Source organism: Macaca fascicularis, chromosome 1 (assembly GCF_037993035.2).
Source record: "Macaca fascicularis isolate 582-1 chromosome 1, T2T-MFA8v1.1".
Classification (NCBI taxonomy): Eukaryota; Metazoa; Chordata; class Mammalia; order Primates; family Cercopithecidae; genus Macaca; species Macaca fascicularis.
The window spans coordinates 61,668,825-61,683,333 of NC_088375.1; the positions used below are offsets into that span (position 1 = coordinate 61,668,825).

At 39.6% G+C, this 14,509-nt stretch overlaps 1 protein-coding gene across 50 annotated transcripts in view; it reads left to right on the plus strand.

Annotated features, from left to right (window-relative positions):
- The window catches only part of ZC3H11A (zinc finger CCCH-type containing 11A), a 58,265-nt gene extending 45,084 nt beyond the window's left edge, over positions 1-13,181 (plus strand). For 30 of the 50 annotated variants that reach the window (XM_074033566.1, XM_074033621.1, XM_074033619.1 and 27 more), the window contains 7 exons: positions 874-942; positions 6,420-6,923; positions 7,563-7,639; positions 8,801-9,116; positions 9,603-9,769; positions 10,135-10,202; positions 11,201-13,181. In XM_074033566.1, the coding sequence (XP_073889667.1) occupies positions 874-942; positions 6,420-6,923; positions 7,563-7,639; positions 8,801-9,116; positions 9,603-9,769; positions 10,135-10,202; positions 11,201-11,459 (1,460 nt within the window). In that variant the 3' untranslated portion in view covers positions 11,460-13,181. The remainder of the gene's footprint in view (positions 1-873; positions 943-6,419; positions 6,924-7,562; positions 7,640-8,800; positions 9,117-9,602; positions 9,770-10,134; positions 10,203-11,200) is intronic. The other 20 variants (XM_074033661.1, XM_074033665.1, XM_074033671.1 and 17 more) reach the window with 3 other exon arrangements.
- The last annotated feature ends 1,328 nt before the right edge of the window (positions 13,182-14,509 follow it).

Here is a 14,509-nt window from a genome sequence, read left to right on the forward strand (position 1 = left end):
GCCTCAGCCTCCCAAAGTGTTTGATTATAGGCGTGAGCCACCATGCCTGGCATGTTTTAAGCTTTCCAGAGTACTCTAGGGAATCTGTGATTGACATAAATCTGTTCTGTGGAGAAGAAAAATTTAATTTTTTTTTTTTTTAATACAGAGTCCCTCTCTGTGGCCCAGGCTGGAGTACAGTGGCGCGATCTTGGCTCACTGTAACCTCTGCCTCCCTGGTTCAAGTGATTCTCCGCCTCAGTCTCCCTAGTGGCTAGAATTACAAGCACACGCCACCATGCTCGAGTAATTTTTGTATTTTTAGTAGAGATGTGGTTTTACCATGTTGGCCAGGCTGGTCTCAAACTCCTGACCTCAGGTTATCCACCCGCCTCGGCCTCCCAAAGTGCTGAGATTACAGATGTGTGCCAATATGCCCAACAAACCTGTATTTAACCTATAAAAAGTTTCTGTTTAACTTTTGATTTTTTAAAATCTTTATTTTATTTATTTTTTATTTTTTTGAGACAGAGTCTCACTCTTGTCACCCAGGTTGGAGTGCAGTGGCATGATCTCAGCTCACTGCAACCTCTACCTCTCAGGTTCAAGTGATTCTCCTGTCTCAGCCTCCTGAGTAGCTGGGATTGCAGGCACCCGCCACCATGCCTGGCTAATTTTTTTTTTTTTTTTTTTTGGTATTTTTTTTTGGTAGAGACAGGGTTTCATCATGTTGGCCAGGCTGGCCTTGAACCCCTGACCTCAAGTGATCAGCCTGCCTCGGCCTCCCAAAGTTCTGGGATTACAGGTGTGTGCCACCATGCCCAGCAAACCTACATTTAAGCTGTAAAAAGTTTCTGTTCAACTTTTGATTTTTTAAAATCTTTCTTTTCACAGCTCAAGTTTCCAAGTCTCTTAAGGAGCGATTAGGCATGTCAGCTGGTCCAAATAATGAAGATGCAACAGGTAAATAAATCATAAGACCAGATTCTGATAATTTTTTTCTTTGCTGTAAGAGCCTTTGCTTTTTCTCACATTTACCTGTTGCTCGTTAAGGGCTTTGGATTTTTGGGTTTTTTTGTAGTTCTGTTTGTTTTTTAAGTAATTGATCAAGTCAACTCAAACTCAACTGGGATCAATTCCTTTTTTGTGCTTAGAGATGGTAAAATGATTGTTCATCATAGCATTAATAGTAGAAACTTACTTATTTAATTTATTTATTTTTGAGACAGAGTTTTGCTCTTGTTGCCCAGGCTGGAGTGCAATGGCGAGGTCTCAGCTCACTGCAACCTCCACCTCCTGTGTTCAAGTGATTCTCCTACCTCAGCCTCCCCAGTAGCTAGGATTACAGGTGTATGCCACCACGCCTCGTAATATTTGTATTTTTAGTAGAGATGGGATTTCACCATGTTGGTCAGGCTGGTCTCAAACTCCTGACCTCAGGTATCCACCTGCCTCAGCCTCCCAAAGTCCTGGGATTATAGGCATGAGCCACCGCACCTGGCTAAATAGTAGAAAATTAGAAACAACTTAAATATACAACAAAAAGGGTTTAGATAAAATTATGATAGTTATGTGCTAAAATAATTGCTGTCATGAAAAGTCAAATGCTGAACAATGATGATACGGAAAAATCAAATTGCATTAGTGAAGAAAGATAACAAAAGAGCACATACCACTTTTGACCTCCTGATTTAGGGCAACATAAGAATCTTTTTTTTTTTAGTTTATTTTCTTCTTATAGAAACTTATTGTCTAGGGAATCATGCATATATATGAGATTATTCTAATTTTGTAAAGATATAAACATACGCCTTTAAAAAAATCTTCAAAAATACACCAGAATATAAATAAAATTTGGTGTTATCTGGGTATTGGGGTTTTCTGTATATTCTTCCTGTGTTATAATTTTTAAATTTTTTAAAGTATGAAATATAACTACATAAGTATATATATGTACAATTTAAGGAATAATAAATTGAACATCCATGTATTCAACCTTCCATCTTTTTTTTAATACCTTGCTGGATTCAGTTTGAGGCTTTTAAAAATTTTGTATTTTTACATCTCTATTTATGAATGGTGTTAGCCGCCTTAGGTTACTTTTTATCCCCCATCCTTATCTGATTTGGATGTTAAAGTTATATTAGCATCATAACAAGGAAGTCCGATGTTGGACATTCTTATTCTGTTGTACGCAACCTGAATTATTCAGAGATTTCTAGGGTTTTATCTCTCCCTAGTATGCTACAGGTTCACTGTTATGGATCAAACATGCATCATTTTTGTTCATTCTCCTAAATCAGTATTTATGATAAATACATAAATACTGATTCAGTAAATACATAAATACTGATTCAGTGGGCCCTTTGAATCTAAAGATTTGTCTTCTTTAGCTCTAGAAAACATTAATTTCTTTTGAGTATGACCACTGCACATTTCTTTTTGTTTTCTTGTGAAATTTGTATTAGATAGATGTTGGAACTTTGGGACATATGCCTGCATGTCTCTTTATACTTTTTGTTTCTTTGTTTTTGGCTAACCTTCTATGAGCTTTGTTCAACTTTGTTTTTTAGATAAGGAATTGACAATTTTTTTCTGTAAAGGGTCAGATATAAATAACTTTGCAGTCCACAGTATTGCAGCTACCCCATAGAGTGAAAGCAGCCATATGCATATGTATGCAATATGTAAATGAATGACTGCTGGTGTGTTCCAGCAAAATTTCATGTACAAAATTAGGTGGTTGCCATATGGGCTATATGTAGTTTGCCTATTCCTTTTTAGATTGCTGATTTGGGGCCAGCCTTATCTTTTTTTATTATCCAGTCCTTCACATGAATTTATTTTGGCACTTGAAAAATTTTATTTTTCAATAACTTTCTTTGTTCTCTTATTTTTTTTTTTCTTTTTTCTCAGCTGGGATTTCTAATTTTTTTTTTTTTTTTGAGATGGAGTTTCGCTCTTGTTGCCCAGGCTAGAGTGCAATGGTGTGATCTCGGCTCACCGCAACTTCTGCCTCCCAGGTTCAAGTGATTCTCCTGCCTCAGCCTTCTGAGTAGCTGGTATTACAGGCACGTGCTACCACGCCCGGCTAATTTTGTATTCTTAGTAAAGACGGGGCCTCTTCATGTTGGTCAGGCTGGTCTCGAACTCCCAACCTTAGGTGATCTGTCCACTTTGGCCTCCCAAAGTGCTGGGATTACAGGCGTGAGCCATTGTGCCCACCAATTTTTTTTTTTTTTTTTTTTTGAGACAGAGTCTCAGTCTGTTTTCCAGATTGGAGTACAGCGTGATCTCAGCTCACTGCAACCTCTGCCTCCCAGGTTAAAGTGATTCTCCTGTGTCAGCCTCCCAAGTAACTGGGGTTACAGGCACGCACAATCGTGCCTGGCTAACTTTTGTATTTATAGTAGAGATGGGGTTTCACCATGTTGGCTAGGCTAGTCTCCAACTCCTGACCTCAAGTGATCCGCTCACCTCAGCCTCCCAAAGCGCTGGGATTACAAGTGTGAGTCACTGTACCTGGCCTGCTCTGGGATTTCTAATTCAAGTCTTTATTTTTATTTTAAAAAGTTTGTGTATTATTTTGGCTTCTTAACCACTTCTTTTTATTTATTTTGGTTTATCTTACATATTGTTTTTCTATAGTTGTAAGTACCTGGCTTGGGTTTCCTTTGATTTTAAAGACCCTTCCCCAAGTTGTCCTCTTTCCTGATTGGGAGACTTCATTAACGTCTGGCTAAGTGGAGAGGGTGTACTAACAGGCAGCTTGTGTAGACTGAAGATGGGAAGTCTGGGGGCTCATACAATTGCCGCAATAAGACTATTTTCTGATGGAAACAACTTTTTTCCTTTTTCAGATTTGCTATTTTATCCCTCCTCCCTCCCCTTTTTCTGCTTGGTATTGTGAAAGCCTGGGATTTTCATGCTCTGCTTCTCTCCAGCCCCAACATCATAATGTGCTCTTCGTGGGCAAACTTGCCTCTTTTTAGTGAGCAGTTCTCAGGAGGAGATCTTGACTCGCCCATCTGTTGTATAGGTGGTCCTTAAATTCTACCCTAATGGTTATGTCAGATCCCATTGTTGCTTTTAATACTAGTTAACCCAAGTTTGGCAGTTTCCTTTGGCTCTATTGGGAGGAGCAGAACTCACGCCTATGGTTTTAACTATTCTTTTTCCATTTTTCTGTAAGTTCAGACATCTGCTTTCTGTTTTAGAAATTCTTCAAGATGTATGCTCTGCCAGAGACATCCTTATTTCTCATTGCTGGTGTGGATTTATTTTTAATGTTTTGTCATTTCAGTGAAATTTTGGTAGCGGAGGGAAACAGGGCCTCCATGTCACCATTCATATTGTACTTTCTTGGAGTGGTAATTGTGAAATGTTTGCTACCTTGGATTGAAAGAACTTGCAATTTTTTATTAAAGAACTTGAAGATACAGGCAATTACAGTGTACTGAGTGTTCAGTGCTGTGATCAGAAAAACTAAATTGGAGGGTATCAGGTTTTAAGTGGAACTCATTTGAAACTAAGCAGGCCCAGTGTGGTGGCTCACGCCTGTAATCCCAGCACTTTGGCAGGCCAGGCAGGCAAATCTCTTGAGGCCAGGAGTTTGAGACCAGCCTGGCCAACATGGCAAAACCCTGTCTCTACAAAAAATACAAAAATTAGCCAGGCATGGTGGCGGGTACCTTTAGGCCCAGCTACTTGGGAGGCTGAGGCAGAGAATCACTTGAACCCAGGAGGTGGAGGTTGTGGTGAGTCAAGACGACACCACTGCGCTCTCCAGCCTGGGCAACAGAGCAAAACTCTGTCTCAAAAAAAAAAAAAAAAAAAAAAAACCAGGTAGCAAGAGAAATGAGATCAGCAGGGAATACTCCAAGTAGAGGGAATAGCATACTTAAGAGTTCAGAAAGTGAGACAGAACACAGTATATTTAAGATTTCAGACTGGGTATGGTGGCTCACACCTGTAATCCCAGCACTTTGGTTGGTTGAGGCAGAAGGATTGCTTGAAGCCTGGAGTTTGGAGACCAGCCTGGGGCACATTAGGAAGACCTCATCTCTACCAAAAAAAAAAAAAAAAAGATTTTGGAAGGATGTTTTTTTTAGGTGTGGGGGTGGGGGTTCATTAAAAGCTGTTATTCAGTGATTACATATATATGTGTATGATCTCCAAATTATTTATTTCATAGCACTATCTCTTTTTTTTTTTTTTTTTTTTTTGAGACGGAGTCTCGGTCTGCCGCCCAGGCTGGAGTGCAGTGGCCGGATCTCAGCTCACTGCAAGCTCCGCCTCCCGGGTTCACGCCATTCTCCTGCCTCAGCCTCCCGAGTAGTTGGGACTACAGGCGCCCGCTGCCTCGCCCGGCTAGTTTTTTGTATTTTTTAGTAGAGACGGGGTTTCACCGTGTTAGCCAGGATGGTCTCGATCTCCTGACCTCGTGATCCGCCCGTCTCGGCCTCCCAAAGTGCTGGGATTACAGGCTTGAGCCACCGCGCCTGGCCAACACTATCTCTTTTCATTATTTATTTTCTTAGCCCTTCGGTAATGAGAATGGTTCTATCTGTGAAGTGTGACATTTGCTCTTCAGTTTAGACAGATATAGAATGATTAATGTATCGTTGAAAATAGCTCTTCAGTGGCATGCCAATTTCTGGGCCTTTTGTATTTTTCTTCTATCTCGTTACTTGTTTTACCTTCTTTTTATCCTTTATCATTTAATATCACTTTCTTGTAGACAAGGGTAGGTGTTCCTGCTGTGTCCTTTTATAGCATTATACGTCCCTTATCAAAGCAGTTATCATTACCATACTCTGCTATAGCTTGTTTATTTATCTATTAGACTGTAAATTACATGTGAACAGAGATTTTATTTTGCTTACCATTGTATTTCTAGCCCAGTGTTCATTACATGTTTATAGCCATAAGTTAATGAATGATTTATTGCTATTTTTGTTAAGGTTTATAGTGACAAATTTATCCAACTAGTAATGGCTTTCAGTTTCTGAAGAATAAGCTTCTGAATAGAAATGCAAATCGATTTTTGCCTCCAAAGAGTTTTCCTTGAGGACCACTGCCTGAAACTTGTAATAATCTAAAATTGAAATAGAAACAATTAGCCGGGCTTGGTGGCGGGTACCTGTAGTCCCAGCTACTTGGGAGGCTGAGGCAGGAGAATCACTTGAACCCTGGGAGGCAGAGGTTGCAGTGAGCCGAGATTATTACCACTGCACTGCAGCCTGGGTAAAAGAGCAAGACTCTGTCTCAAAAAAAAAAAAAGAAAAGAAAAGAAATAAATGTTACCCTTTTGATCCTTTTAATTGACTGCTTAAATGATAGCTCTCTATTGGACTGTCTTGATCCAAGAATAGAGAGATCATAAGTCAATAAGAGGTGAACTTCAAGTATAATGACATGTTTTTCTCCTATGAAAACAGAGAAAGTTAATAAAGTTGGTGAGATCCATGTGAAGACATTAGAAGAAATTCTTCTTGAAAGAGCCAGTCAGAAACGTGGAGAATTGCAAACTAAACTCAAGACAGAAGGACCTTCAAAAACTGATGATTCTACTTCAGGAGCAAGAAGCTCCTCCACTATCCGTATCAAAACCTTCTCTGAGGTCCTGGCTGAAAAAAAACATCGGCAGCAGGAAGCAGAGAGACAAAAAAGCAAAAAGGATGCAACTTGCATCAAGCTAAAGACTGATAGTGAAATTAAAAAAACAGTAGTTTTGCCACCCATTGTTGCCAGCAAAGGACAATCAGAGGAGCCTGCAGGTAAAACAAAGTCTATGCAGGAGGTGCACATCAAGACACTAGAAGAAATTAAACTGGAGAAGGCACTGAGGGTGCAGCAGAGCTCTGAGAGCAGCACCAGCTCTCCGTCTCAACATGAGGCCACTCTAGGGGCAAGGCGGCTGCTGCGAATCACCAAAAGAACAGGTAACAAGAGAACTTGGTCTCTAGTACCACGTCCCCACATAATATTCTAGAGGGGTGTTCCATGGGATCTTCCTAGGAGTTCTTTGACAACCTTTCTTTACTCAGATAACGTTGAAAACACTGAATTAAATGAAGTTTTTCAGTAGTGCTGTGTAGACCTTTGCTTTTGTTTTATTTTATTTTTGAGACAGTCTTACTCTGTCACCCAGGCTGGAGTGCAGTGGCGTGATCTTGGCTCACTGTAGCCTCCACCTCCTGGGTTCAAGTGATTCTCTTGCCTCAGCCTCCCGAGTAGCTGGAGCTACAGGCATGTGCCACCACATCCGGCTAATTTTTGTATTTTTAATAGAGATGGGTTTTCACCATGTTGGCCAGGCTGGTCTCAAACTCCTCACCTCAAGTGTGATCTGCTCACTTCAGTCTCCCAAAGTGCTGGGATTACAGATGTGACCTACCATGCCTGGCCAACCTTTGCTATTTTAATGTGTATTTTGAGACTTTAGGAGCACAAATGGACTTTAACTGTAATTTTATTTGTCCTGTCTTACTACTTTCATTAAATAAAGTTTTGTTTAACATATCTATCATGAAGTTGCAGCTTAAATAAAATAACTGATGATGTCTTTAATGTGAATATAGGGATGAAAGAAGAGAAGAACCTTCAGGAAGGAAATGAAGTTGATTCTCAGAGCAGTATTAGAACAGAAGCTAAAGAGGTAAATTTAAGATCATTGTATGGTTTTGTTCATGGCAAACAAAGGCTAGATAATTGGTAGTTTTACCTTACAGTAAATTTCTCAATAATTCACTCATATATTAGGTAAACAATCTTTTTTACTTATAATTTCTTATGAGAATTTCCTATAGTTCTGTGTATATCAGTATTTGCTGCTGTTTTAAAGTTTTTTGTTTAATTGGCCATCAATATTTTTTAAACTGAGTTTTTTCTAATGCTATGCATCATACAAAAGTTGGAAATTTAATTTTTTTAAAAAATGAACAAGCCCTAAAAATATACAGCTCAGATGTAACCATCATTATCTTTTCCGTGGATTTCTTCGAGATTTTTCAGTCTTGCTCTGTTGCCCAGGCTGGAGTGCAGTGGCATTATCTTGGTTCACTGCAACCTTTGCCTCCTGGGTTCAAGCGATTCTTGTGCCTCTGCCTCCCATATAGCTGGGATCAAAGGCATGCACCACCATGCCTGGCTAATTTTTGTATTTTTAGTAGAGACAGGGTTTTGCCTTGTTGTCCAGAGTGGTCTCGAACTTCTGGCTTCAAGTGACCCGCCTGCCTTGGCCTCCCAAAGTGCTGGGATTACATGTATGAGCCACCACACTTGGCCTTCTTCGACCTTTTTGTTTATATATGCATGCATGTGAATTTGTTTAATGTTAAACCCATATTTAGAACATAATCGAGAACTCTACAGTGTATCATTTGACAGCCTACTTTAACTTTATCATGTTAATAATTCTTCAAGAAGTTTGTTTTTACTGACCACATGATTCTCCATTACACAAATAAAGTCTTTTCCTGGACATTCAGAGTTTGTTTTACACAATCATAAATAAAATAATATCTTTGTACATAAATCTTTGTGCAAGTATTTGATTATTTAGGAATCATTAGTATTTGACTTAGAGTCATGGTTTTCCAGCCTGTAGAATCTGGGTTTTTTTATTATTCCACACATGTCTAATTCTAATCTTTCATCTCTAACAGGGTATTGTCTATTTGACATCAAATAAAGAGCTTTTCTCTCAGATTCTGGATCATGTGAGACTCTGCTTAACTTAGATGTTAGCCTGGTACTTATATCATAGAGGTTATTAGAGGTATCAGATTTTAATTCTGTCATTTAAATTTATCCACAGGCTTCAGGTGAGACCACAGGAGTTGACATCACTAAAATTCAAGTTAAGAGATGTGAGACCATGAGAGAGAAGCACATGCAGAAACAGCAGGAGAGGGAAAAATCAGTCTTGACACCTCTTCGGGGAGATATGGCCTCTTGCAATACCCAAGTGGCAGAGAAACCAGTGCTCACTGCTGTGCCAGGAATCACACGGCACCTGACCAAGCGGCTTCCCACAAAGTCATCCCAGAAGGTGGAGGTAGAAACCTCAGGGATTGGAGACTCAGTATTGAATGTGAAATGTGCAGCACAGACCTTGGAAAAAAGGGGTAAAGGCAAGTATTTCTATACTATGTATTGCTTCAGGTTATCAAAATTACCAGATTCAACCCAGTTGTTGCCAGTAACTTCCTGGCAATAACTGGGTTGAATTTCATTTGCCTTATATCCACAGGTAGACAGTAATATTTCTGATATTTTTATACAAAGGCAAAACGAGATGAGTTCTTTTCTCAGAATTTAAAATTGCTATTTAAAAAGCTTTGTGTAAAACTTTCTATGGTGCATCTTCCCTCTGGTATTGAATAAAAAGGAATAGAGGAATGGTAACAAATTTAAGTGGTATTATATCTACATGGTGACCACCTATAGTGACCACCATGGTGACCACAAATTGCCTTTGGACCATTTTCAGTCTCTTTTTAAATAAATTATTTGTGATATTTCTAATACTGAAGGAGTTTTGATATTTTATTCTGAGTTATTCTCCATTTAAAAGAGTTTATTCTCGCTGTTTATCAGATATTTTCTGCCCCTTGTAGCTAAACCCAAAGTGAACGTGAAGCCATCTGTGGTTAAAGTTGTGTCATCCCCCAAATTGGCCCCAAAACGTAAGGCAGTGGAGATGCACCCTGCTGTCATTGCCGCTGTGAAGCCACTCAGCTCCAGCAGTGTCCTACAGGAACCCCCAGCCAAAAAAGCAGCTGTGGTAAGACGTATATTCACTTCGTGGTGCTTTATTCTGTGTGGTGGGAAAGCAGGAAAGACTGTCTACTAGCACTCTTATCTATATCTTGTGTATATCGCTTCCTGGCATTTCCGTAATTTGGGTTATTACTGTATTTTATATTCACAGTTTGATATTTGTGAAGTAGCAGGACAGGATTTTTTAAAAGCTAATTTTTAGGTGGCAAGATATTTTGCTTATTTATATACTCAACCTTTAGATTATCGATTCTTAGATTCACAGGCTTCAAGAATCAGCCACAATTCTAAGAAGGCAGCAAAAGAAAATGAATATGCTCAAATTAAAAAGCCAACTCTCACTGAATTACCTGACTCTTCCTTTTGCAGGCTGTTGTCCCGCTTGTCTCTGAGGACAAATCAGTCACTGTGCCTGAAGCAGAAAATCCTAGAGACAGGTAATGCTTTGTAATTCTTTCTAAACAAACTCCAGGCCCCTGTTACTGTTTAGGCTCTCTAGAGAATAACACTGATAAACAACTTCAGCAACATCCAAATAAATCTGCTGCACTTCAAATTAAATGCAAGAAAGTATGAAAATTTAGGGTTGCTGTTCTCCTTTGGTGCCATTATTTACATTTTGCTATATTACCTAAAAGATGTTTTTTGTTTTTTTGTTTGAGACAGGGTCTCACTGTGTCACCCAGACTGGAGTACAGTGGCACAATCTCTGCTCACTGCAACCTCCACTTCCTGGGTTCAAACAATTCTCCTGCCTCAGCCTCCCAAGTAGCTGGGATTACAGGTGCCTGCCACAAGGCCCAGCTAATTTTTGTATTTTTAGTAGTGACAGGGTTTTGCCACATTATCTTCGGTGGTCTCAAAGTCCTGACCTCAAGTGAGCCACCTTCCTTGGCCTCCCAAAGTGCTGGGATTACAGGTGTGAGCTACCATGCCCAGCCTCTGAAAGATGTCTTTAACACCTACTTTGAGTTATAGAAATGCTTGGTGCTGGCCAGGCAGGGCGGCTCATGCCTGTAATCCCAACACTTTGGGAGACTGAGGGTGGAGGACCACTTGAGCTCAGGAGTTCAAGACCAGCCTGGACAACGTAGTGAGGTCTTGTCTCTAATAAAAAAGAAATTATCCAGGCATGGTGACACACACCTGTAGACCCGGCTACTTGGGAGGTGGAGGCAGAATGATCGCTTGAGCCAAGAAGGTCGAGGCTGGAGTGAGCCACGATTGTACCACTACACTCCAGCCTGGGTGACAAAGGGAGACTCTGCCCCCGCCTGCAAAAAAAAATGCTTGATCCCAAATCAGTAAAAGAATTGTTTCTTTATGTATGTTCTTAGAAACAAATTTTTGCTCACTCTTTGTGTCCATGAGACTAGGTGATTCAGCCAACTATTGAAAAAAGGGCAGTTTTCTAATAATCTCTTTTTTCTTACAGTCTCGTGCTGCCTCCAACCCAGTCCTCTTCAGATTCCTCACCCCCAGAGGTGTCTGGCCCTTCCTCATCCCAAATGAGCATGAAAACTCGCCGACTCAGCTCTGCCTCAACAGGAAAGCCCCCACTCTCTGTGGAGGATGATTTTGAGAAACTAATATGGGAGATTTCAGGAGGCAAATTGGAAGCTGAGATTGACCTGGATCCTGGGAAAGATGAAGATGACCTTCTGCTTGAGCTATCAGAAATGATTGATAGCTGAAGGTGGTAGTGAGGACACTTAAAAAAAAATCGCCAAAAAGCTGGACTTAGTTTCATCTATTGTAACATTTACCTGAGATGATCATTTCTTTAGTCTAGAATTTGCCCCAAATCAGAAGTATACCTCTGAATTATCTGTATGTGTCCTGGATTCCTTGGGGTCAGATTTTTAAAGTTACTTTATAACCATTTTGTCCATTTGATGCCATTGTTTATCATCTTCTGAGAAAAAAGTTCTGTCATACCCTTCTCTCCACAAAAAAGAGACTGAGAGGGAGGTCAAGTGAAAGGGTGCAAGCGAACTTAGTGACTCCTTGAGGTGTTTGTCAGTTTTGGCTTTTTTCTCCTTTGTTGTGTTCTTTATGTATTGTCTTGATGTACTTAATATTACCTGACTTTGAAATGGATGAAGACAGCTGCTACCATTAAGGACCAAATTTTGTGCTACCACTAAACAAAAATACCCAGTCTGTGTTAAATTGTATGTCTTTTTAAAGGTATTTAGAGATTCAGCTGAGCTTTAAAGAGGGCTGAGCAGCTCAGGAAGCCTGTAATGTGGGCATAACTCTTTGGACCTGATTTTGATGCTTCTGCTGCTCCATTAGCCTCTGAAGAGCAATATCTAATTTATTATTACTGTAATTTTTTAAAAGGCTTTAAAGTGCCTCAGGGGGTCCCCTGAAACTAATTTTCTATTTCTGGGATTCCCTGGATTCATTATATGAAATGGTGACATGATTAGAGGAAATTCTTTTGTAGTATGAAAATTGTCCCTTTTCTTCTTCAGTACTTGCCTCCTTACTGGCATTGAATTATCACAGGGACAAAATCTGGTAAATTTTTTATTTCTAACTCTCCCATCAAACCCCTGTTGCCCAGTATTTATTTGGTGGCCTTCACCCACCGGAGGGAAAAAATGAGCTTATTCAAGCTGCCAATGTTTATCTATGGGCTGTAGCAGTACATGGAACTGTACTGTGCCAGGGATATTGAGATGCTCTGGGGGTGTATTGTATACCTGCCAGTTTTCTTCATTTCTGAATTGAGTTTTCTTTTCTTGATGTTGGTTTCCTTCATATCACCTCAAGGTTTAGATTTGTGAAGGAATAAGCATGATGGGAATAATAGTCTTGAAAGGAGATACGTTGTATATAATCAGGAGGAGGAGGAGGAAGGAAGGACTTTCCCATTTTGATATTTTGCTGTAGGTGGCCAGTTTTGTTTCTCATAGGGAAATCTGACCCACCTGTCATGTTGGCTCCTAAGGAACTGCTGTTGTAAGCGGCTCATCAAGAGTTGAACTTCATGTAGCCTTGTTGGGAATATGGAAAAGGAAGAAAGCCACAGGACTGCCCATTCAGTCTTGGGAAGATTTGGATGATTCTGCACAAGCAAAAATGACTTGAAATTTATGTATAGACACACCTCTACCAATCCATCTTCAGCTGACTGAATGTTGTATGATAGCCCTTCTCCAAAGCAGGGGTAGAATGTTCAGGTTGCACCACAAATTTTCTACTTATTTCGTTTTTGGAATCAGCTTACAGATTCCAGGTCCCTTTTGTATATATTCTTTATTCTTTTGCTTTTTTAAAAAATAATTTTGTTTCATATTTAAAGCACTTGTATTAGTCAATGTTTCGTGTTCCGCATTATTTGAACCATTTGCCCTTACAGAAAGAGAAATACTTGTTTGTGTTTTAAATAAAACTGATGTAGGAAACTCTTGATGTTGTGAGCTAAGTAATCTTAGATCATATCATCCTGTCAGCCTAGGATCCACCTTGACAAGAGACCCCAATCAGAATGTTATTGGCCTTTCCTGTAAGTGCCCAAATTTCAGTTATTATTTGGCTTAGAAATCTTTCACCTGGATATATTGCCAAATTAACAAGTGTGCTCAGTTTTAGCTGCATGTGCTTTAGGTAAGAATTTATATTATTATAATGTGAGGATTTTTTTTTCTGACACAGATACTTCTTAGTGTTGTAACTCAAGCAATGCCATTAAGTTTTTAAAAGGAGGGAGGGTTTAAAAGTGATCTTAGGGAGTCTCTCTGGGCCTACTCTGCCTCAAGAGGCTGATGAAAAATAAATGAATAAACGTGATCTTTAGAGTCAACGACACAGAATTTTCAAGCATGAAAGTGCGGCAGATAAGAAATTTAATTGATGAAAGTCCAGGTTTCTTAATAGGTGTGCCAATTTTTTAAATTGTGGGAATGCATATGTTTGTTAGCTACCAAAGAACATAGATTTTTCCTGTTAGTCTAAAGTCGTCCCAACAAGTTGAATCAACTTTTCACAAAAAGCAAAAGACTAGTTTTGATTGATAGTTTTTCATTTTACCAGTAAGAAAAGGGCCCAAATGTTCCAGTTTGGTTATAACAGAAATAAGATAGTTTTATGTTTCATATATTTTATCTCAAGATAATAATTCCTAAAGTTCTGGCCTTAACCCTAAATCTCTGGTTCCTCTTTAAAGCCAGAACATAGTATGTTTTCATCTTGATCAGTATTTGAAAGATAAGACTAATGTTTAATAATTACAATTGCAGTGACAAAACTTGATCTATTAATATATTGATCAGAGTTCTATGATCCTTTTCTAAAATGGTGGCTTTATTTTGCCAGAATAATTCTGCACGGTATGTTTTTTGAGACAGAGTCTCACTCTGTTGCCCAGGCTAGAATGCAATGAGTGGCACAATCTTGGCTCACTGCAACCCCTGCCTCCCAGTTTCAAGCGATTCTCCTGCCTCAGCCACCCCAGTAGTTGGAATTACAGGGGTGTGCCACCACACATGGCTAATTTTTGTATTTTTAGTGGAGACAAGATTTCACCATGTTGGCGAGGCTGGTCTGGAACCCCCGACCTAAAGTGATACGCCTTGGCCTCCCAAAGTGCTGGGATTACAGAGCCACCACGCCCAGCCAACAGTTCTGCAGTTCTGTAAAGTATTTGATTGCTTTGAATTTGGCTGTAGCAACAGGAAATACATGGTCTCCAGTTGTAACTGCTTAATAGGTAACACTTCTAGCTAACATTTAT